This window comes from Labrus mixtus, chromosome 17 (genome assembly GCF_963584025.1).
Source record: "Labrus mixtus chromosome 17, fLabMix1.1, whole genome shotgun sequence".
NCBI classification, from domain to species: Eukaryota; Metazoa; Chordata; class Actinopteri; order Labriformes; family Labridae; genus Labrus; species Labrus mixtus.
In genome coordinates this window covers 6,364,874-6,389,786 of record NC_083628.1, presented here as the reverse complement: position 1 = coordinate 6,389,786, position 24,913 = coordinate 6,364,874, and the positions used below count along the sequence as shown (strand labels likewise).

The 24,913-nt window shown below is 39.1% G+C and overlaps 3 protein-coding genes across 4 annotated transcripts; 2 read left to right on the top strand and 1 right to left on the bottom strand.

Moving 5' to 3' along the window:
- The first annotated feature begins 443 nt into the window (after window positions 1–443).
- On the top strand, window positions 444–6,978 carry lman2la (lectin, mannose-binding 2-like a). 2 transcript variants are annotated; one of them, XM_061060688.1, is made up of 9 exons: window positions 444–659; window positions 1,026–1,144; window positions 1,716–1,833; window positions 1,921–2,003; window positions 2,114–2,146; window positions 3,166–3,327; window positions 3,896–4,010; window positions 5,124–5,246; window positions 5,335–6,978. In XM_061060688.1, exons 1-9 carry the CDS (start codon window positions 470–472, stop codon window positions 5,475–5,477), a joined length of 1,086 nt encoding a protein of 361 aa, XP_060916671.1. In that variant the 5' UTR covers window positions 444–469; the 3' UTR covers window positions 5,478–6,978. The 2 variants fall into 2 exon arrangements, with proteins under 2 accessions (XP_060916671.1, XP_060916672.1); XM_061060689.1 differs by lacking the exon at window positions 2,114–2,146.
- A 1,025-nt stretch (window positions 6,979–8,003) lies between these two features.
- On the bottom strand, window positions 8,004–17,055 carry wbp1 (WW domain binding protein 1). The gene is made up of 4 exons (XM_061060690.1): window positions 16,798–17,055; window positions 15,843–15,945; window positions 15,284–15,451; window positions 8,004–13,613 (listed from the first exon to the last, which is right to left on the bottom strand). The coding sequence occupies exons 1-4, from the start codon at window positions 16,858–16,860 to the stop codon at window positions 13,066–13,068; spliced, it is 882 nt and encodes a 293-aa protein (XP_060916673.1). The 5' UTR covers window positions 16,861–17,055; the 3' UTR covers window positions 8,004–13,065.
- Window positions 17,056–17,892: 837 nt separating this feature from the next.
- Window positions 17,893–22,303, top strand: LOC132991798 (ADP-ribosylation factor-like protein 3). The gene is made up of 6 exons (XM_061060692.1): window positions 17,893–18,703; window positions 19,659–19,802; window positions 19,969–20,085; window positions 20,590–20,640; window positions 20,820–21,005; window positions 21,700–22,303. The coding sequence occupies exons 1-6, from the start codon at window positions 18,701–18,703 to the stop codon at window positions 21,745–21,747; spliced, it is 549 nt and encodes a 182-aa protein (XP_060916675.1). The 5' UTR covers window positions 17,893–18,700; the 3' UTR covers window positions 21,748–22,303.
- The last annotated feature ends 2,610 nt before the right edge of the window (window positions 22,304–24,913 follow it).

Below are 24,913 nucleotides of genomic sequence, written 5' to 3'. Positions count from 1 at the left end.
AGGCCTATTTCAATCAGTTACCTCTCATTTATTTTTTGTAATTTTAGGTTTTACTTTTAATTTATGTTAATATTTATTGTACAATACTGTGTATCACCATGCAGTTTATTATTTTGTTCATATATTGATGCATTATTGTACACAAGGAACGAATATCCAGTTTAAAATCTAAATTAGGGGTGACAGCTATAACTAATCAATAAACTAGTGAAAATGTGTACCCATAAATAAGGCCAGTTTGTTAAATTTGATTATGGGGAATACGATATTCAATGAGTCGATGTGAAGCTAACTAATATAGTCTTCCAGTTTAAATAAATAAATAAATAAATATTCAGAAAAACCCGACATCCAATAAAAAGGGGGTATTCTGATTGACAACCACACGGACAAATAGTGACGAGCCATGCAACACAGCGAACCAATGGGAAGAAGGCAGACAATTTAGTGGGATGAGTTTTGTCCTGCGATGGCTGCCGTCGGCAGGAACTGTCATTTCAGGGAGACCAAAACACCATTCAGACGGAAAAAAATGCCTTTTAATTTACACTGGACTTTCACTGTTCTTATTTTTATCGCAAGTCGGTGTTCCGCCGACGAAGACCATGAAATGGAAGAGTTTTTGAAGCGCGAGTATTCCCTATCCAAGCCTTACCAAGGTAACGCTGCACTTCACCGTTACACACCTTCACAGGGGCGACAGATGTTTCTAGAATAATTCTTCAACCATCAAATTACATCGACACTCAAGCCCCTTTCTTAAAACAAAGTAAAAATGTGTCTTTCTACGTCTCATTTAAAGGCTTCACACAAAGTCTGTTAATATATTAATATGTAATAAGCCATATTGTAAATATAACCTACATAATATACCACCTTATACCTTTACCTGAGCTCGTTTTCTATTTCTGTTTGTTTAAAAAAAATAGTTTTTGTTAAAAATCAGACACGTTTTGTCTTCAGTTTCAATGAGCTCCTTTGTGCTGTGTCAGCTCTTCTCTTTATAATGATTTTTGTGTACTCAGGTGTGGGATCCTTGGGCTCCTCCCACTGGGAGCTGATGGGGGATGCCATGGTAACCACCGACCAGGTGCGCCTCACACCTGACAAGCAGAGCAGGCAGGGGGCGGTGTGGAGCCGTATTGTGAGTATCTAGCTCAGGGATGGTCACAGCGAGGGGCCACATTCATTTCATTCTCACTGCCAGAGGGGCCAAATTGTAGAATACAAAAACGATTACAGTCGATTATGTCTCAAATTTAACTCAACATATACAAGTGATCAAATATTATTATGGACATACTTCTGGTTTTCATGATTTCATGGCAGATTTTTTCATGTTTCCAATTAACTGATATGTAAAAATTGACCTGAGGGCCACATTGGGGGTTGATGGGGGCCGCATGTGGCCCCCGGGCCGCCAGTTGCCCACCCCTGATCTAGCTGTACAAATTTAAAAATCCAACATCTGCTTACATAAACAAGTCATCACTGTAATGTCTTTCCATAAACTAAACAATGGTTGATATCGCTGCAGAAAAAATGAAAGCAAAAGAAACATCGATTTAACTCTGACTGGGAAGGTCCTTAAACTTTCAGTAGGATTTTAAAATCTAAAATGTTCTTATTTGTCCACCTTACACCTTTATTGTCAAGGTATTACAGTCGACCCTAGCTATTTATTTGGCATTATTCTTACTGGTTTGTGTTTCCAGCCCTGCCATCTGAATGACTGGGAGATGCAAGTGCACTTTAAGATTCACGGGCAAGGAAAGAAGAACCTGAATGGTGATGGGTTGGCCATTTGGTACACTAAGGAACGCATGCAGAAAGGTACATGCTGTTATTACGTCAAACTTTCTTATCACACGAGAAACTAGTTTTTGTATGTTTCACTGTGGTTTCATATTTTTTTTACAGGTCCTGTATTTGGTCATATGGACAACTTCACTGGCTTGGGTGTGTTTGTGGACACATATCCCAATGAGGAGAAACAGTTGGAGGTATGCTCAATTAGCTCTGTTCAGATCCCACATTTATTTTTAAGTGGAGTTTAGTGAGAGTGACGCTAAAGGCTGTCTTTGTGTTCTTTTGTGCAACCATCTGGAGAAAGGCGCAGAAGAAAAGATATACTCCTCGCACACAGGTAAACAAACAGCTCTTTGAATATTTGACCCCAAGCCTTCATCTTATCCCACTATACAGCCTCCACTGATCCCTGAGCATTTCCCTCTGTCTGTAAACTTACACTTCTAAATAATACAACATGTTTGTTTAATCTGTCCCTGCATGGATGCTGCGTGGTCTTAATCAGATCAACATAAACTCTTAAATGGATATAAACTAAAGTGTAATGGTAGGAAGTACTAAGTGCGTTTATATAAACGTCTTCAACTTAATATGAATTTGAAGACAAATGTCAGGCCAAACAAAAGTTTTCCATAATAGTATATTTTCTTTATGCAGCGTTCTGAGAGAAAGCTTACATGACCATACTGCAAAGGGTCTCAGTATAATCCAATGTTTTTGTTTAATGTAGGGCTTCTCCTGTAGCCTCATGTCAGTCCCTCATCTTAATCTCGTAAAGAGTTTTCTACCCATTCAAGTATTATTATATTGTGTAAAGAAAATGATAAAACAGTGTAATTATCGTTTCACTTAAATCTCTTGTCTACAGTGCAGTTGTGTGTGTTTTGACATCCTAAGGACAAACATTCATGGACATTGTGAAAAGGAGCCACGTTAGATTGTTAAGAAGATAACTTTGTGGCTAACATGACATGTTGACTCTGGAAAGGTTTGGCTGCAATGTGTGAGCTGTAAAGCGATATGTTGACGTCTGGCAAATGACTACTGTAGTATTGATGTGCTGACTCCTTCAGAGGGAGGGTGATTTCCTTTGTGTTTGTATTGTTGTTAATACTGTTAATACTGTTAAGATCTGCTTCACTTTATGTTTGTCAGAGAAACTCATTTTCTGTAACATTGCCTTAGTTTGTTTGAGTTTCTTATTTTTGTTTGTATTTTCCCCTCCTTTCCTCTGGGTTTTGTTTAAATGCTTTCCCCTCTTTTTTTGACATACCACCAACTCCGAGTGCTGTGAGAGTGCATGATGAGGGCCTTATTTAAATCAAAACTACACACTGTTTTCTCTTGTCCCACAAGAGGATCTTCCCCTTCGTTCTGGCCATGGTCGGCAATGGCACCATCAGCTACGACCATGAGAGGGACGGTCGGCCCACAGAGCTTGGCGGCTGTAACGGCATGGTGCGCAACCTCAAACATGACACCTTCCTCTTCATCAGATACATCCGCCGCAGACTTACGGTGAGAGACGCACACTTTGAACCCTGTCTTCTGTGTTAGAGATTGCTTACACTTTTAGATTTTTTGTACACACACGAGTTAGACTGTGTTTGACTCGCATTAATATTTATTCAACCATTTTTTTGTCAAGTTGGCGGAGCCTGCAGGCTGCTTTTGAGAGTTGTGTACCTAGTGCAGACATTGATAGAACAAAATAGAGAAACCTTTGAAGTCTATAGTGCAGGCATTGGTACACGGTGAACACTTGTGTTTTAAGAGGAGCTTAGATAAATTACAAATGTTATTTCATTTATCACTCAGGGAAAAAACACTACTGTATAAAATGCAGCATTGAGTTACATAAAAATTCTGGGCATCAGCATATATATATTTATAAATGACATCCCCATATTCCAGGCTCTTAAAACAGCTGTTTATACGTCAATCCATGTGTTATATTTTTCAACTTTTTGATGACTCTGTATAACTCAGTAAACATGCTTCTGAGAAGCAAACCGGTACCAAAGTTTTTACATGATGTGACCTTCCTAAAAGTCACTGTTGCTCCGTGCCTGCCTCTGTGCTTCAGGTGATGATCGACATTGACGGGCAACATGAGTGGAGGGACTGCCTGGACATCCCCGGGGTGCGACTCCCCAAGGGCTATTATTTTGGAGCGACAGCCGTCACTGGAGACCTCTCAGGTAAACTGCTTTAGATGTCATTTTTTCCACTGTAAACTTGACACATCTTCATGTAATTGGACACAAAACGTATGCCTGCTATGATGTCTTTCTGTGGCTGCTCCCATCCTGCTCACAACCTCTCCCTATTCCAGTGGCCTGTTGACACAGCTATGTATAAGTTCTGTCTGAAGTTTGGGTGCAAAGTCCACTCTAAACCTTGTGTTAAAACTAGTTAGTTTGTGACTTAAGTTGGGTCATTGTTGGGTTGAATCACGGGGCCGTAAGGGTACTCTTAACTAGAAGGGCTAACATCCAAACTAACCAAAATATTCAAGCAGAAACGATGTTTGAACTTCAAGGGACGAATCACTGAAAAGTATTTTTCTCAAAGCAGTGTTTGTTACAGTGCTGCCACTCGTGTCTGATTGTCTCTGAACAGACTGACGGCTGAGAACGACTTCTGCCATTACACGACAAACTGCAAAGATAATGTATGTAAAGTGATGATAACTAAAGCCTAAACCTGTGCGTGTATGAGAATTAATCAAAGTCCACTGTGAACAAAAACTAAAATACATAAAAGATTAAAGCACAATTAACTCAATTTAACCAAACCTATAATAAATAGGGTAATGTTTTGTTGAATAACACATTTTCAAAATACCCCGTCCCCGCTGTCGCCACCGCCACAGGTATACTACCTCAGTGGGAAACACTAAATTTGATTCTTGTATGTATGGTAAAATAGACAATAGCGTATAATAACCTGGAAATAAGAATAGTTGTGTTTTGGTTACTTTAGAATAAAACCTTTTATATCCAGAGAGGTCTTCTTCCACAGCCTAGGCCGCCTCCTTGTTTCAACACTGCTTTAGCATTCATCATAGTTACTCCTCTATGATTGGAATGGGAGTAAGGGAGGTCATTTTCAGTTGATTGCAATCCGCTTCCTCACAACTAGATGCCACTAAACACAACGGTTTATAACATTATTTGGAATAATATCATTTCTTCTTTATAATTAGCTAAAAGCCTTTGCAGTTCTTTGTTTTATTATTTATGATCACTTTTAACTGATGTTTTTTTTTTTCTTCTCAATACCAACCACATTGTCTGATTCTTGATTTATAGACAACCATGATATCATTTCCCTGAAACTCTACCAGCTGACTGTGTTGAGGAGTAAACAGGAAGAGGAGGAGCAAGAGGAGGAGATAACCATACCGAGTGTCGACAACTTTGAACTACTCCGAGGTAAGAAGCAAAAAAACACACACGTTATTGTGAAATTACATGAGTGTCTTATTGTCTAATCCTCTGTGCATCTCTCTTTCTCCGTCAGTGGGTCAGACGGAAGAAGGGATGAGCGCAGTGGCTATTTTCTTCACCGTGCTCTTCTCCATTCTGGGTTGTATCTTCCTCATCGTCATCGGCCTGGTGGTCTACAGCCACTGGCAAGAGAGCCGGCGCAAGCGCTTCTACTGAAAAAGACGTGATGGTGATAATATAAGAGGGCGGTCTTTGAGACAACATTCAAACGTAACTGGAGGACCATAGAGCAGTGGGTCGTTTTATCCCACTGCAGATGGAGTCGATGTAGCACCCGCTACAACAGAAGCCATCTTCCAATTTCCCCACCGGTAGTCATGAAGCAGTAGTAGGACTTTATTCTGCTCCTCAACCACTGCCTGACGCTCACCAACTCCGCCTTACCAGCTCCACCTCTGATCATGTTTCACAGCGAACATGCAGTTACGTCACAAGACTTTATTTTCTGTGACTGTGTGCTGGAAATGACCTTCTCTGAGATTTTTCAGCTGGATGATGTTTTTAGAAATTAAGTTATATGAAATAATCTATTGTGTTCCTACATGTGGTTTACATGCAGTATGACTTGAAGAGCCAACCAAAACAATGATCTACTTTTAAAAAACGATTGTGATCTTACTTTGTAGCTTCTTGTGAACTGAAGCTTAATCTCATCTTTAAAAGAACAAAAAAACAATTCAGTGCTCGGTAATCAATCCTTTAAGTTTTGTGAATGAACTTTATATAGAGCATCGATGATTATATTCTCATCCTGTAGGTGAAGTATGCATGATAGTTAATGAGGTGTGTGAAGAATTAAAGACGTCTACACAAGGCCTTTGTGAAACCGTGTCATTGGTGCATGTCGCAAAGGTTTTGTGTTTCAGGGAGAATATTTGATTCCAACAATCTGACAACATGTTTTGATTCATATTTCCCTTTTTCAGAGTTTATGTACGTATTTAAGAAAGGATTTTTTGACAGTTAAAGCAAATTATTCGTAATATATTTGAAATAAAGATGCATTTAAATATCTAGTTTGCACTGAAGAGAGGGCTGAGAATGATTCATGAGAGTTTTAATGACTACTCAGTAATGTAACTATTCCCCTGAACTCTTTTATTGACACTTCTTTTTTTTGCACATTGAATCCTATAAATGGCCTTTTTGTTTGTGTTGTTCTTTTGTGTTGATTGAGTACATGTTTTTGCACTGAGCTGAACAAACATACAAACAGGTTTGGCCTCAGGATGCTCTGTTTGATTTGAGGTGTTGACTAAATGTGTGTAATGTATGTATGTTCAGGAAAAGGTTCCAAGCCTCATGAAAGCATCAGATATGTTTTATCTTGTGTTTGGACTTACTCATTTCTTACAGCCACTTTGACAACCATCCTACCTTATCCACATTCTTCTGTGTTTCTTTCTGTTTGATTTGTAAGAAAACGGTCTGCCTCCAATGTGTGCCCCACCATTTTTTGTTCCTGTTACTTTGTCCAGAACTTATTTAACGTGTCATTAAAAGCAAAACCAGACCTACACTCAGTGTGTATGATCTCTGCTTGTGAGTAATGGTAAGCTACATATACGAGCAGATGAAGGCTTTGAACCGAAACGCATCTGTTGTTGATCTACCCTGACGATATACTTTAAAGGACATCTAGTGTGCTGACTTTTCAGTTTTCTGTGTAGTCTTTTTTGCTGACGTGCACCTGACGTTTTGTAACTGTTTGAGTGTGCTCCTTTTTGGCTGTTTTAATCTACATATACACACCATTTAGTAATAATTTGACATTTGGAAAGTTAAATCCTACTCTTTATTAGGGACAAAGATAGAAAGTTTAAGTATCAGCTGCAGTGTACTATAGGAACGTTATGATCAAAACTTTTCAGCTTTCAATTTGGGTTATTTTGATGTCTGGATGTAAATCGCCTCTCCAACAGCAATACGATGATCCTACTGAGTGGAGCCCTGTTTGCCATCTCAGTGTTAAACATTAATATAAGCATTATTACATAGGAGGGAGTAAACAGCCCTCAGTTGATGTTACAGTACAACAGAACAACCTCGGATGTGATGTGACTTTTACACTATACGTAGTTCTCAAAGTGGAATTACTTTTTAGGAAACAGTGAAATATAACACGTTTATTTACTCCATTATCAGAACTAGTCCCCCGGCAGGATTGGACCTCGACTATTGTAAAGAAACACTCGGGCACTGATGACCTAGCGGTTAGGTCAATCCCCAGGCCACAGTCCTACAAGCGGGCGGCCCAGGTTCATGTCATTCCTCGCTCTAACTCCCGATTTCCTCTTTTTCCTGCACACTTGATACCTGTCTGTATGTTACCGCAGACCAGCTACTTTATGTTATGTGCACTCATCTATGGGTTTCCTTTTATTCTGAAAGAAAAATACTTTAGTGATTTTATCATCCCGACAGAGTTTTTGCTGTGACGTTAATTAATAGTATTTAACGCACTTGCAGCTCGGTGGTTTAATATAGTTAAGTCCCAGTGCAGTTGTACTGTATATAAACGGTCATGTAATGCCTCTAGCTGTTGTATATTTCTACTTAAGTACTCAGAAGCATTGTTCCCAGGCTTTACAAATCTCACAACAACACTTGGAAAAGCAACCTGAGGTGAAATGGATGAAAAGAAACAGACTTGAGGTTAAAAAATGAACAAAAAGCCTCGAGTGCCAATGATTGTTTTATTAAAAAAATAAAATACAAATGATGACCCAACAAGAACACCGCAGACTCCTTACTAAAACAAGAGCGTTTTTTTTTTTTTTAACCATCATTCAGTGCTTTCATTTTTTTGTCTCTTTTTTCTCTTAACTCAGTTTGGCTTTTTTAAAGTTAGTAGGAAAACAAATGCAAGAAGAGTCTGGTCTGTTTGAAGGTTCTTGCTTCCTTCTCAAACTAGGATTTTGGCAAAAAAAAAAAATCCACTTTAATCAAATGTAGCACCTCAATGTGTTCGGGTGTTTGGTTTTTATCAGCGGTGGTGACGGTGAAAGTACATTTTAGAATTTGTGTGAAAGAAAGCATCACAGTGATCATGGGAATATTGTTTCTCTTTTCTAATTCAGTGTTGAGGGGCCATCAAAACGTTCCTGCATCACCCTTCTGTGTTTTTGTTTCTGACTGTGTTCCATGTTGAGGTCCTTCATATGTTTAGTATACAAAAGTTTTGAAATTGATGTTGTTACAACTGAGGATTAAAAGGCAACAGTTAAATATTCAGTCAGTGAAAATTCATTACGATGAAAAAAAAAACAAAGCTGTTGCTTAAACAGAGAATACCCAAACATTGAATTAGTGCAACAAAAATGAGGGATGGAAAAGTAGCAAGACAAAAAAAAAATCCAACAAAAACATCATTTGTAAGTCTCTCCTTTCTGCTGACACAACTTAATAACGTGGTCTACCCAGAAGTCTGAGTACAAAGTGTAAGTGGTTTAGGAGGCAGGCAGGAAAAGCACAAAATGAGGGAATATATATAGATATATATATAAACTACAATTGCTTTTTATATCAAGCCCCTCAGCTGACACTAGAGCATACACACACACCACATCATTTTTATAGCATTACAAGTATTTTTTCAACATTTTCTTCAACAAATACATGAACACAGACCAAAGAGCAGATTACAGTCAGTGCCACACATACTCAGAGTTATATTGCTTGTACTGGTGTCCACGGACAACTGACAGAGAAGGTGAGAAAAGGGGTCGCAGCATATAACAGTAGGTTTATGTTTTTTTTGCATAGCCTTGTTGAGAAAGTACAGAACAGAGGTGTGTGATGCAGAAATAACATCAGACAACAATGGGAGGGAGGGGTTGGGGGGGGGTGTTATGAAACGAGACGACTGCTTTGGCTTTATGAGACTGAATGTGTGTTAATTTTAAACTCTAGCACTGCTTGTTAAAAATAACCCCCTGAGAGTGGGAAACCAAACAGATCGTGGGCATGACAACAAAAAACACACGCAGCATGGAAATGACAGCGACTTTGGTTGATTATTATATCGACGCTTCTGCATTGGGGTTCCTGTTTACAAAGGTCCAAAGACAGAGAAAATGCAAACAGAAGACAGCGTTAGCTACAGTTTCTTTTAGCATGGAGTCACAGTTCACAAAGAACCAGAAAGGCTAAAAAAAGAAAAAAAAAAAAAAAGTCCCATCACAACAAACAAATGTAGCTGGTTACATGAGAAAGGAGCTTTCATTGGGCAGGGTGGGGGGGTTGCATCACGCACCTCCATTAAGGTTGACAAAAAAAGAAAAAAAGAAAAGGCAAAGTTAAAGCCTATAACACAAACATACATGGTCATATACAATCAGCTATTTTTTCTTTTTTTTTTTTTAATATGAGCTCCACTACAAAATTAAAAAGGACATCCAACTCCGAACACGGAGCATGTTCAGATAGTGGATCTCGGCAACTGTGGCTTCAAACAAACAGCACAGAGCAGACGAATCACTCAACACAACGGATGGATGGATGTTTGTCCGCAACAGATGACGGATATAGCCCTTAATCTTAGTAAACTTGAAAACTAGCGAGGCATAGTCGTTGTTTGGCAATGGGAAAACTATGGACCTCCAGTTCACTCATGCACAAAAGAATCCACATTCCTGCCTCATTTCCTACGCAGCCCCCCCTCCCCGATTATTTTGTCTACATATGTATACAATTAAGCATCATAACATCATCATAACAAATAGGTTATGAAGTAATCTCTTGTTGGGAGATTTAAAAAAAAAAAAAAAAAAAAAAAAATAGGAGAAATCAAAATGAATCTTAATCATGCTTTCAAGTCAGTTCACATCACAAACTATTTGTGACCAGATCCTTGAAACCAAAACAGAACGAGCCCAAACTCTGGTCTTGACAATCCATCATTGCCACAGCTAACTATACACAGTATTTTTTAAACTCAACGCAACCAGATACAAAACCTATGCATGTAAAACACTAGAGAACGTGACAGTTTACATTTTGAGGATGTTACAGGGTTTTAAACCACATCCTCATCTCGATAAGTGAAAGGAAAAAAAACCGCTCCGATGACAACTAGCAGTGATACAGAGCACTCCTCTGCTCTGAAGCGATCGTGTTTGCAAGAAAACAAAAGAACAAATCCACTTTAACTACACCTACTCTAATAAGGCAGTAGCACAAATCTTTCCTCATTGATTTCACTGTGCCGCTTCATAATCAAGACATTTTCTCTTTAGAGATGCAGCAAGGCAGCTTGAGGTGTGCTGGTCAAACAATGTCTTTTAAATGACTTCTGCTAATGCTGTGCAGTCATGCTCACAGTGCAACAGCTCCTCTGGAAAAGTCAGTCATGTTAGTTCAGCATCATATTAAAGGACCTGCTCAGCAGCACAACACAAGGTTGCACACCTTTCATTTAGCATGTTTGATAAGGCCGATGCAACAAAAATGAAACTAAACTGTCTCTCATTTTAAGCCTCAGGCAGCGGTTTGGATTTTTTTTTTCACTCCAATTTGACGTTTCAGGTGCACTGACTCTCTTGTGTTGTTTCCCTATACTCTAGCACAAACAGTATGTAGTTCTGCTCCAACAGTGGATCGCAGAAACATTTCCACAGCGAGCACAGAGCTCTCAGTTGGAGGAAAAATGAAATGCACATACCAGTGCCATGTCTTGTTTAGAGGCCAAGAATTTCCCTGTGAGAGTCCTGACAGTGCTGAGAAATAAGTGACGTTATCAAGAGCAGAACTTTCAGAGTATGTGTGAACCAGAATGACTGACCTGGCTCTTAACACTGTATCCTTTTTAAACACACCATATCAGAGCAGATCTCTAAGATGTTGAACATTTTTTCAAAAATAAAACCCTTTTACTGATGTGTCAGTTTCTTCTGAGTCTTGTTCCATCTTGCAAAAAAAAGGCAAATTTGTTCTGCACTTAATTTCCTGTCTGACAAAAACCAGTTAGTCTGCTTCAATGCTTTGAATACATACTGTACAGTATATAGGACAAGCGACATGCAAAGAAGCATGCGGTTATTCACAATAGATTCTGCAGCTGTGCAAACAGCGACGAGACTGCAGAGCACAGCCTGCATCCACCTCAACTTGCTAATGCACCCGCGCTCTGTTGCCAATGGAAAATACCACCGCAAATCCCTTAGGCTGCCAAGAGCTACAGGGTCCGCAGAGAGCCAGGACAGCCCAAGCTAACTAGCAACCTGTGCTACATTAGAAGACAGCATGGCTTACACAGTTGTAACAACTTGATGTGTAACCAATGTAGCCCAATATCATTATGACAAAGTGAGTAAAAAGTAGCTAGAAAATGCCAATGAACTCAAATATAATCACAGAAATCCATGCCTCATGCAAAAAAAACCAAAAAAAAACAGTGCTTCTTATCCACCTCATTGCTGTGCAAGTATTTCAACCAGATACAACAGCACTATAAAAATACACACACGCACAATACTCAACCCTTACCTACTGCACTTTAACATCCATTCACTAGCACATACACACTCAAGCAGCCCCCGTCAGGAGCTTTGTTGCGATTTATAGTGACACCTGTAGAATGAAACTGAAGCATAGCTGGATATGATTTTTTTTTTTTTTGTATATGAAAATCTTAACTATTAATGTGTAGAACGGGCTAAACGCTGCCAATGCCCACTCTGATATAACACAGTAAATAAAACATTCTAGCAGATCCACCACAGGGACATTTTTGGATTAGAAATAGTGGTGGCATAGCCCTCTTGGCTATTATAATGAACTAAATGCAGTCAGAAACGGAACAGGGGAGATCATGTGCACACCATGAATACATTATTAGAAGCTGGTCAACCATTACTTCGACCAGGTTAATCGTGGACCATTGGGTGGCCGACATCACTGTGTGAAAATCAAAAAGGGTTGTATGACATTTAAAACCCACAGACAAAATAACTAACTCCTTCCTGTCTCTCTTCTCTGCTATTTGCGGTTGCATAACCCCCCCCCCACCACTCTAGATGCAAAGAGCCTCACACTCTTCACACCAGAGGACGGCAGACACTGGTTGCCATGACCTCACAGCTGACATCACTGTGCAGCTGTGCCCTAGATTTAACAGCACACACTTACAGACTCTCAGGCACACAAGCTTTGGGGAAAACAAAATGTGTGTGCTCGCACCGATTCATCTAGTAACATCATTAAGTTTTTAAGAAGTTTGCTTTTAAGTCCTCTGCTCCTCGTGGGAGACGGGGGGGGGGGGTCCACTGACAGTCTGGCATGCTCTTGGCTGACCATCCCAGTGGCAGTATAATGTCAGACAGCTGGATGGCGGGAAATGTTCTGACCAGGGTGAGCGGTGAGACATAAACAGAAACATGAAGGCAGTGCTCGAGTGTGTAGGAGCAAAGGGAAACAGTCATTTCTTATTTCATTCACAATCAATTGCTGCCTTCTTATGACTTCCTTTTGCTCACTTTAAAAAAAGACGAAACAAAATGGAGCATCGACATGTGTTTGCTGGTTTCCCTGCAAAGGAAAGCAAAGAAAAAAAATTGTCCACACAATGTGTTATTCATTTTTCCCTATCAGGCGCCATTAAGGATTAGTTATCATCATCATCATAACGTCATGCCTATGTGTAATTTCAAATAATTAAGACATAGACAGTCCCTGTGGTGATGATGATGATCTCCCTGTGTGAGGCAGAAAGCCAGGCTGGTTAGCTGGTTAGTTGAGCTGTGGATCACACCATGTGGTCCCCAGTGCTGGTGCTGGCGGTCTGGCTGGGCAGCTCTGAGGTGTGCTCCTTCTGTCTGAAGGCTGGCTGCTGCTGCCCGGAACAGCAGTCTCGACCGCTGACCTTGCACATCCGGTTCATCTCATCGCATTCCTCTTCAAGCCCTGAGCCCTCGTCAACGTCCAGTTGGCAAACGCACACCTCGATCCCTGAGTCACCGGTCACATGGCGCCGCCGAGTGACAAGCTCCTCGTCTTCCTCCTCATCACCCGCAGCCATCAGTGGAACTTCAACATTCTCCTTGGCCAGATGCTGTGTTTGGATCGGCACTGACGCTGCTCCCTGGCCTGATGAGGAACCTGAGGCCTGACCTTCCACCTGTGGAACTTCTTCAACCTGCGATGGTGGTGGATCGGTTGAAGTGTTGGGCTGGCTCACTTGAGCAGGGATTGCTGGAACAGTCTCAGGAGGGTTTTCAGAGTAGGGAGGAGGCGGTGTCGGCGGGTGACCCACCACCTCTTCATAGTCAGGAAGCTTGCAGTCGTTCCAGAACCCTGAAAGTCAGCAGATATTCATTGATATTTGGAAAATGTGAATTCCTTTGCTCAGACTCAACAAAAAATAGTAGAAGCTGTAATGTTGATGATACAGGGACTGTGATAAATACATATGCAGATCCCACTGATTTGTTTGGATACATTTTTTTAAAAATGTTTCCATTATATTTTATGAATAAGGCGGTGTATTCTTAAAAATATATATATATAATGTTAGATATATATCACAATAAATTAGCTTGCTAACTATGTGCAATCTAATCTCATCTAATTCTAATCCCAGCAGACTGTTCCCCCTGATTCTAGAAAATAAACAGCCCTGGTTTAATACAGGCAGGTTGAGAAGATGTGTTCAAAATGAAAACATGTAACTACGGTCTGTGTACACACACAGTGAAGAGTTGTGTTTTGACATTAAGTGGAGCATGTTCAATGTGAGCTGAAGACTCTTGACAAGTGTGCCCTTTGTCCCACTCCTGTGATATTAGTGAACACAATATCAAGTTTCAGCTAAGGTCCTGAGGACCAAAGTCATCAAGGTCACATTTCTGCTGTCCTTCTGGCATCATCAGACCATGAGACCAAAACACACAAAGGCGATATGCTGCTGAGCATGACAAGATCAAGATAAGGATCAGCACTTTGTTTCTGACCCTCAGGAAAATGTGAATGTTTCATACAGGAAGAGGGGAGAGCCGCTGCTTCAAGGACCTTAAAGACAAAATGAAACCTGCAGAATGACCCGCCTCGTTCTGTCTGAGCTGCTGAGGAGTGAAGTTGTATAAAAGAATCTGGGATAGAGAATAATCTCTGTACTAAATCATCCAGCAGAAACCAAATCTCAAAAACGGTACATGAAACTGTACCGTCCATGGGGACAGTAGAGGCTATTTTAATGATGTTTAATTTAGTTTGAGAATTCTGATTTCAATTGGTGATAATAAAGCATATAGTATATATCATTTGAAATAAGTATTTAAGTTTTTGATTTGAAATGGAAAAATGTATATTGCTATTTATGTTGAATAAAAGATTTATGTGGACATTGTCTTTGGCAGGTATTTTTTATTATGGCTGGAGTTAAGTAATTAATGCGGGCGCGATGCGTCAGGTGGTGTGAAAAAAAAGAGAATGTCTTTGTCCGTGGTGGAGGGTTCAGGCCAAATGTTTTCTCGCTCGTGTTTAAGTTCAGATTTTGTAATATTAACTTTGGATGCTCTTTTTGAAAAAGTGGATACTCTGAAATTAATAAACTGGAAAATGAAAATGATGGATCCGTGAGTACCGATAAATTTAAGTGGACACGGATGAGAAACACGCTAAATTGGCTTTATGTCTTTATATGGTGGTGCTGGAGAAAGTTGATTCAGCAAAGTTTTCTGGCCTTTTATGTGTTTAATACTAAGGTTTCTTGAACACCTTCTAATCAGTATTCAAATCGCTGATAACCAAAGGCAGATATATCAATCTGAGCTTGCCCGTCTAATCTGATATAATGGGCGCGAAACAACTGGCAAAGGTTTTAAGAAATTTATGGGCTACACTTAATATTGCAAATTGCCGAAAAATATGGAATTGTAAGATCTTTTTAATTAATAAAGACCGTCAGTCTCAAAGACAAAAATAGTGTTAAATGTGTCGACATAGCAAAAACAAAAATGACTTACTTAAATTGAGTGGTGGAGGAGAAATGAAGGAGCTGGAGGCTCCCTGATAGGCCATGAGGCTAATCTCCCGTTGACGCTGCTCCTGCTGAAGACGCATCTTTACTCTCCGGTGTCGGTAAGCACAGCAGCAGCTAAGCATGATGATCAGAGTCCATACCAACCAGAACCCTGCAGACGACATCCAAGCTCAATAAATACAAAAACATCAACAAGCAACTGATGAAACTGAGCAAGGTTTTCTCTGACTTAAAAATAGCCAGATGATAAGCTCATGGTTTTTTGGGCTCAAAATATAATTATATATCCATCTTTAACTGCCAACTTAAGCAGTTTCCAAAAGCTGTGTACTTGAATAAAGGTGAGACTAAACACACAATTGCTAAACAATTTGAATAAACTAGGAGATAATCTACAAATCAACGTAACTTTATCCACATAACGAGTTGTATCCTCAAAATAGGGCCTTGAGTGGGAAATGAATGATAGAACAGCAAGTATATAATTAAACTTGATGGATAAAGAAAGATATGAGATATAAAAAATCACAACTGGAACTTACACCAGAGCTCATAGTAGTAGGTGCAGCACTCTCTCTCTCCACAGCAGTAGCCCATCTCACAGCGGTACTGCTCATTGTTTACCCCAAAACAGAACTCCTTCCCCTTAAATACACACAAGAGGTACACAAAGTGAATGCCCAAGTCAACACTCAATCCCACATGTTAAAGGTTTTTGTAGACTGAACTATTTCTAGGAACTGTTTAGTCTTTTTCATTTGACAACTCAGTGACACTTTCTGTTTTGTTTTAGTTTTATGGTCTCATTTCCTGTAAAGGCCTAAACTATTTTGTAGAGCAAAATTTTTTTAGATTTAAGCGTATTATTCAGTGTCATACTGAGGATACATCAGATTTAAAGAAAAAGTATTTCACACACAATTTTAAATTAAGTCGGGTTTTTTGCAGCAATCTGTAATAACACAAGAAAAAAAAAAGGTGTTAATATTAAGAAGCCAAGTTATGTCACAGTACATAAGTTCAGTTATATAAATAAAATGCAAAACTGTTTCAATAACATGCATGTTTTTTTTTTTTCAACTGACCAAGAGGAAAGTTTAAAAAATTAGCGTTTCAATAATGAAAGCAAACTGGGAGTGACATCCTTATCAGGCTAGTTAGCATGCTAGCTTCAAGTCCTATCAATAAACACGTCAATTTGCCGGGTACCAGTTAGCAACAATGGCTAACGTTAATCTTGATACCCTCGATTCAAACTCTTACATTGAGGTTATAATTCAAAGCCGTGTAGCTTTTCTCTTTGCAAGCAACGAAGCTGTCGATGTGTACGTGTAAACTTTGACTAACTGACGTCATTCACGGTAAACAGTAAAGAAGAAGCCCGGTTTCCTTTGTGGAGGAGACAAAAAGGATCGGCAAAGGCCTAGCAACGGACGACGGAGCCGCGGTCTATCCTTGAAGCGACGGCCGACCCCGCGAGCCGTAGCGGCGGCTTACCTGCACCAGACATGCCCCTGTACAAAGAAGTCCTACAATGGATCCCAGTGCTTTCTGCGGCATCTTTCTGGGTCGTCGGCCGTTGACGCGACGGGAATCATATAGCAGTCGGTCAAATCGACAGCTAGTTGAGGTGGCTTCAGGTTGCAATTGGTAGTTAGTAGTTCAGCCTGTCGTACACGGACATGTTTTTGTTTTTCCTTGACTCAGAAACAGCGTAAGTAATATGAAACGGAGTCAGCTGCAGAACTCCAGGGGGTGCTGTGTATGCGTTTGTGAAAACATGACTTCATGCTGGAGTTTGTAAGGTTCTGTGTTCTTCTGCCACTTCTTTCTTATTTATTGTTCTTTTTTTTTTCTTTTTTTTTATTTATTGCACAAAAAAAAAAACATAAACATATTAGATCAATGGAAAAACAGACATTACATAATGATTAGAATAAAATAGAATTACTTTATTGATCCCAAACTGGGAAATTGTGGCGTTACAGCAGCAGGTTATCCAAACACACAATATGAGTAAAAAAAACCCACAATGTTAGCAAATCTAAACATAATATAATATTAAATACAAAGTAAATAAGTACCAAAAAAATATCAGAACTAAGAATGTGAATATATACAACCAGGATTTAACTAAGCATTACTAGTCTTAAATAGGAAGATTAAATATGGAAGATTAAATGTAAATGTGCAAGAACAGAGTCATAAATGGTTGTAAGTTAAATATGAAAGATTAAATGTAAATGTGCAAAAACAGAGTCAATCAATCAATCAATCAATCAATCAATCAATCAATCAATCAATCAATCAATCAATCAAACTTTTATTTATATAGCACATTTCAGACAAATTAAATTGCAGTTCAAAGTGCTTAACAAGAGTGCTGAAAAGTTATTGACAAAAAGTAGTTTATAAAATCATTGAGAGACTATCATTGAGAGACTAATGCACACCAATAAGAATTAAAAAATACGTATAAAAATAAAATACGACACATAAAAGCAACAAGATATTAAAATAAATACATAAGAGGACATTTTTTTAAATTGTAGTAGGATGAAAAGGACAATACAGTAATGTTATATGATACAGTCGTAAATGGTTGTAAATTATATATGAAAGATTCAATGTAAATGTGCAAAAACAGAGTTGTAAATGGACAGTATTGACATAAGTTAAAGTGCATGAGTGTAGAAACTAGTTTAGATTAGTTAATTAACAAACTATACTTTTTGAAAGAAATGTGCTGGAGGAGCCAAATAAACCCAGAGGGGCTTGTCGAGTGGCCCTCCTTTGTCTGTTACATTGGCGAGAATGCAGGTGTTATGATTATAGTTAGTTATGTCACACTTTTCCCGCAAGATGTCATTACTGACTGAAATGTTACCTTCGGTTCTGAAAGCTCTCTAAAAAAAAACCTGATTATTGAATTGAGGGACGTAGGATATTGCCCCAAACTGGCAACCTTTTGGGGGAATTTTCTTTACATACTGTCCCCAAGTTATAATCGTAAAGTAGTTATAACCTGGCACCTGTCTAGCATGGTCTTCGATGAGAGTGCTACAAAAAAAGTGAACATTTAATAAAAAAAAAATTCCAGCATTTAATTATTTTTAAACCATGAAAAAATATGTCACCCCTTCAATCATAGGGACGTTCTAAAAATGTTTTTTTGGGGGATCTTTATCGTTTCATTTTTTTATTTTTTTCTGCCCTCTGAGCACAGACGCTCAGCAGTTACGTTGTTTACGTTGACGACGTCACGGTTTCCACGACAACGGAACCTGACAGTAGTTCTCCCCCCTCCCCTCCCCACTCCCTCCCTCAAGCAGAATCGTTATAAAGATTTTAATCCACTCAGTGTAAGCAGAGGCAAAACACCACAACACCTGAGGCAAACATGGTAAGTTTTCACGATTCTTTCCATTCACTTTTTTAATTAGAATATATAATTCATGTTTTTGTATTTAGTCACAGGTTTTGGATATTACGAATTTTGTATAAACCTACTAAAACTCCGGCTGCAGCCCGCAAATGCTACAGAAGTTACTATAAATTGATGTGGCGCATAGTTAATGAAATACTTGTATGTTATGTAGGATATACAGTATGTTTAAGACACTTGCCAGTATTAAAAGTGATAATATGGGCTGTCACTAAAATAATCTATAATATTTCTGCAGTTCTTTATGATAAAATCTATGTTTGGTAATTTGCAGTAGGCTTGTTTAATTTAGATCAACTTTCATCAACATATTTGGGATTATTCCCTTCATTTGAGTGGTCCTTTTTAGCTCAGGGAAAAGGGAGAAGATAAATAAAGGAAGGCATGTGAGATGTGTTGAACAAAACTACAAATTTAACAGTAGAAACGTCAAGGAAAATGGCAAAAAAAACAGCCACTTTTATGTCTGCTAGATTTACACAGATATGCCCTGAAATATTATATGTTATTGTGTTGTTTCTATATTTGACACATGTTACATGCTGCTGCCACAGAGCGCATTGCACACACTGCAGCATGAATATCTTGATCCAAAGCCTTCCGTCCTTACCACTTTCTGGACCCAAGCCACTGACTGTGCACATGGCAATCTGAGCCTTTGGCACGCTAACATGAGTAGGTCACTGCAAGCCGCTAACAGCTAAATCCTCATGTTCTAGATAACTTGCTGTGAGGTTAGTGTTAAAACATCCTGTACAAGCTCTTGTCCTGATCCTCTGCCAAACCCGGACACCAAACTGAACTCTGATGACCAAAGCATTACTTTAACCTATAAGGTGTTGATTTTGTAACAATTCAGTAAGAAACAGCCTGTCCGGTTTAAGCTCTAATACACTCTCTGATCCACCTGCAGGGCCTGTTGTCCATTCTTCGAAGGATGAAGCAGTCTCCAGAACAGGAAGTGCGCTTACTGCTGCTGGGCTTGGACAATGCTGGCAAGACTACTATGCTGAAACAGCTGGCAGCAGAAGATATTAGCCACATCACCCCCACACAAGTACATATATGCACAAGGAAGCTAATCTATAATGTTTTCATCGTGTTACATTTTTTATCACATTCCGTCAACTTCAAGACATACAGTTTTCCAATTCGTGTATTGATTTGCCCTCTGCAAGTAGTAAATAAAGATTAGATGAAGTATCTGTGTTGTCTTTCTGTAGGGCTTCAATATAAAGACCGTTCAGTCGTCTGGCTTCAAGTTAAATGTTTGGGACATTGGAGGTCAGCGCAAGATCCGCCCCTACTGGAGGAATTACTTTGAGAACACAGACGTGCTGGTAGGTTCTCCTTTATGTACTTACAGATAGTTGTCCTCTTGATACAGTATTTTAACAGCTTAACCAAGAACACATGACTGCTGATATAGAATACAACATCACTGGGACTACTTATTTTTGCTACTACTAGAGATTATGTAAAGACATAACACAACACAAATCATGACGTTGATTATCTTCACTGCTTTCTTGTTCTGCAACAAGTTATATAAAATCAATATTACACTCAAGGGTGTGCTGTTGTACTGAACTTCACTTCACTGTTTACTAATAACTGCTGTTGTAGAAATGTTGTGTAAAAGCAATAACACTCGAAGGTACACAAAGGTTTTGCCGTTGTAGTGAACAGCAGCACGGCTGTGGTTGTGTCATAGGGATGAGGCCAGATGAACACAGTTTATATATTTTATGTACTCATTTAAAGAGACCCCCTCTCATGTGATATTGCTCTATTAAGAATTGTATTAACTGCTTTTTTAATATCTTTGATGTTGCTATTTCTAGATCTACGTGATTGACAGCTCAGACAAGAAAAGGTTTGAAGAATCAAGTATGGTGAGATGCTGTTTAAGTTTTAAATTATTAAAATAACAGGATAGACTTTTTAAAGTGTGACTCTGAGGTGATCGTGGATGGTTACAGATGATTCTATTACAGGGTATGAATGTGTAACTGTACCCAATTTTTGATGATGTCATGTGTTGCTGACTGCCGTCGTGGCCCTGTTCCACCAGGAGCTGTCTGAGCTGCTGGAGGAGGAAACGCTCGCTGGTGTGCCACTGTTAATCTTTGCTAACAAGCAGGACCTGATGACAGCCACCTCAGCGTCTGAGCTGGCTGAGAGTCTCAATCTGCACACGATCCGGGATCGCATGTGGCAGGTCCAGGCGTGCTCAGCAATCACAGCTGAGGGAGTGCAGGTAAAATGGTAAAATAGGACATGGTCAACTACAGAGCGGCTCCGTTTTTCTTCACCTTTTGTTTTTTAACAATAAAAAAAAGCACCTTTAATATTGGATAGACTCAGTGCACACATCTATTTATCTCATGGAGGTCAATTAATTTTAGAAGCACCAGACAATGCTGAGTTTATATACGTAAATTATTTCAGAAGAAACTTGCCACATAAAAAAAACAACTTACCGACTACTCCCCTGAAAATATTTCCTGAGTTGGTATTCAGCACTCATGCAGTTAATTCTTCAAATAAAGCTTGCTCCTGGTGTTTATCAAAGCTACATAATTATATCCTAATGATTGCTCTCCCTGCAGCTCAAACTAGTTCTAAGGTTAACCAGATTAAGAGTGTGAAGTTAAGCATGTTATCATCCTTTGAAAGACCAAATAGGCTTTGCTTCATTTGTCTTCATTACGCAAATGGTTTAGCCAGCTTTGATAACAACATTATTGCTACCGTCAGGCAAGCAGTATGTCATCGACATGTTTTAATCAAGGGCTAGTGACACTGAGTGTATGCTAGTGATGATGTAGCTGCCTTCTTTTTCTGCTCATCAGTTGGCTGGCATATGATGATGTCATGAAGAATATCGTGTAAACGTTTATTTTAAAATAACAAATTTTTACAACACAACTTCATTTTCCGCTTCTTTCTAGGATGGCATGACCTGGGTCTGCAGAAATATATCTTTCCGGAAAAAATAACCCTGGAAGGTGAAATAACCTTGAAGAATTGCAATGCACTTTAAATTTGAACTTCAAAGTCACAGGACGGTGATGGAAAGGTGTGATTATTATGTTATTTTTATAAAAAAAACTGAAAAATGTACATTTTCTTCAGAAGGCAGTATGAAACATTTTTATAGTGTCTGCAAATGCAGCTATTCCAAACATCAACTTTTTATTGCTGTTGGTCCTTGTCTTGAAATGTAAATACTGTATATATCAGACAGTGTTATTCTTTAAGCAGGTCCTGCACACACTAACTTTTTTTTGTAATTTTTTTATAATAAGGGATTGTAGGTGCTTACTGTCTGAATGAAAATGTTTTTTCTGTGTGAGATGAAGTCATGAGATAAACAGTGTGGTTTGAATACCTGTGATTCACTCTACTTAAAGCTAGAGGGCGACCTCGCGCTAATGTTGTCTACTAAAGCCTCATGCTTTTAACTAACTCTGTAAGTTTCTCTAAGTGATGTGGCATCTTGTGCCATATTTGATTTGATCAGTCTTAAATAAATATACCATGATTTATTGCCAAGCACAAAGTCTATTTTTGCAGATACATGAAGGCTAAAGAAACAATCACAAACGGCTTCAGTGCTGCCTCCACATTTTGTACCTCAACACAAAACTGTAGCACGGACAAAAAAAAAAAGACCAGAAAATGTGAACATCTGCACAAGCACACAGGGAACAGACCTAACTACATCTCTCTTGCAACACAATAAACGGTACAGAAACACCTTGGCCATTCAATTACTCCTCTACTCACCTTGTTCACCATGATTTACCACGAGGCAATTGCATTTTCCGTCTATTTTTCTATTTTGTCTTTTGCTGCACATTCGCCACAAACTCCACTAATCTGAACTGGCCGAGTGCTCCGCTGTGGTCCTATAGGGCATTTACATACAAACCTTTTCCACGACTAATAGCTCTCCAATACAATTTGCATTTATATAGCCCCCTTCATACCAACATGATTTGGCGCCTTTGCCCGTGATAAAAATAAACCTCCTCCTTTGGCCTTGAGTTACTGCCCCTGCCTTCAGTGGCGAGTGTGTTTGTGTGTGTCTCCCTATGTGTGTAAGGTCGGCTGATTTTAATATATCAGAGCCGCTTGATCCTCAGATGGAAACAAGTGTAGAAAGCTTCAAAATGGACTTGATAAAGCTGTATGTAAAGTATGGCCGTTGAATTATTGTGTTTTCTGTGTTTTATGCTGTACACTAAATGTGAATAGTGTTGATACAGCAGCGTAGGAGACCGGGGCAAAGAGTCACAAGGTAAATATTAAGCCGCAACTTATTTCCTCGGTCAGTCTTAAAAAAGGACACCTACTCTTTTTCAGTCAGCACTACTTATATTTATTAACACCCAACACTTTTACAAGGCTCTATGAAGCATACATCTAACAGAACAAAGTAATGAATAAGGAAATGAAAGTCTACAGCGTGAAACTGAAGATAAAATACGACCTCCTGTCTTTGGAGTGCTAAATCATTAACATCTAATCCATGTCATCATCACCCAACCTGTAAAAAAAAAAAAAATACCCAATTACACATTGAAGTGCTTTCCAATTGTAGCTGCTGTGATGGGCCTTTAAATCCTCAAATGATTACAATTGGATTTACCAAATAGAAGAGTGGATTGGAGCAACCAGTCCTCGTTACCTCTGGCTCTATCATCAGCGAGGTGAGAGGCAGTCAGGCCTGCAAAGGGCCATAAATCATGGGACTTTCCCAGCAACTCAGGCCTGCACACCGGCCTCCCACACAGGGGAAACGAAGGGCAAGAGAGTCTGATTGACTCACTTAGGCCGCAGAGAAAAGAAGGGGGGGGGGGGGGGGGGGGGGGGGCTGCAATGCTGTGACTTAATTTAAGTGTTGGTATCTCACACACTGTAAGTACAGCTCAGTCAGTTTGCTGCCACAGGAGTCGAGTAGGGTGCATCAGCTTTTGTGGGGTAAAAAAAAAAAATGATATGTAATACTAGCTGAACAGAGTTAGAGTTAAGGTTTATGTGACAAATGTTGAAACAAAGGAAAAAAATATGCCAGTATGTGTTTTTGTGTGCTAATTATCTAATAAATACAAAGAGGCAAAGCAAAACTCCCTATAGTGATTAACACCAAATAGTGTTACTAGAAACACTCAGGCCCAATTTATGAAGCCATTCATTATTTATTAGGATTTATTTATAAAATGTAAAAGTCATTTGTAGCCCACAATAACGATTGTATCATGATACAGCGATTCTGAGATAATGGATATACATCAAAACAATCATATGCATCACAATATTTGATTAATTGAAGAATAATAAATGCTGCTTTAAAGGTAAAGTGCATGATTAATGTATTCATTCACTGCAATTCTGTCTCAGTTTCACCTGTTATCACTTCATCTCCTAACTTCTTTTTTCTTCTGTTCCACATTGTCCTGCTGTCTTCCTCTTCTTCTTCTTTATCCTGCTGTCTTCCTCTTCTTCTTCTTCTTCTTCTTTTTCTTTATCCTGCTGTCTTCCTCTTCTTCTTCTTCTTCTTCTTTATCCTGCTGTCTTCCTCTTCTTCTTCTTCTTCTTCTTCTTCTTCTTCTTTATCCTGCTGTCTTCCTCTTCTTCTTCTTTATCCTGCTGTCTTCCTCTTCTTCTTCTTCTTTATCCTGCTGTCTTCCTCTTCCTCTTCTTGTTCACATGTCTTCATCTTCTTTGGTCAATGAAAGTAACTTCTGTTCATGTTACCTTCATTCATTTACCTTCAAGTGGTGAGGCAGTAGGTCAAAGGGAAATCTGTTTAAGGCCCCTTATTTTGTTTTTCATTTAAAATATCGGTGTTTGGCACCATGCTTAGACAATTGAAAATAAGTCAAAATAACAATAAATTGCCTTATTGCTATTTGGTCCCACTCCTACCAGATGTATACACAAAAATGATTAAAGGAAAAAAGATGATTAGAAGGCTGCGGGCATGCAAAGAGAATTTACATTTGAGCTTCATCATGGTGATAAAAAGGTGTAAAAGCTCATTCAGAGCATTTCCCCCTGATCAGTGGTACAGTACATCAGGATCAAGGTATACTTACTTCTGCTGTATACATGTTTCCTTTTTGTATCTCTCTTATAGATTCAAAGTCTTGTAAGAGA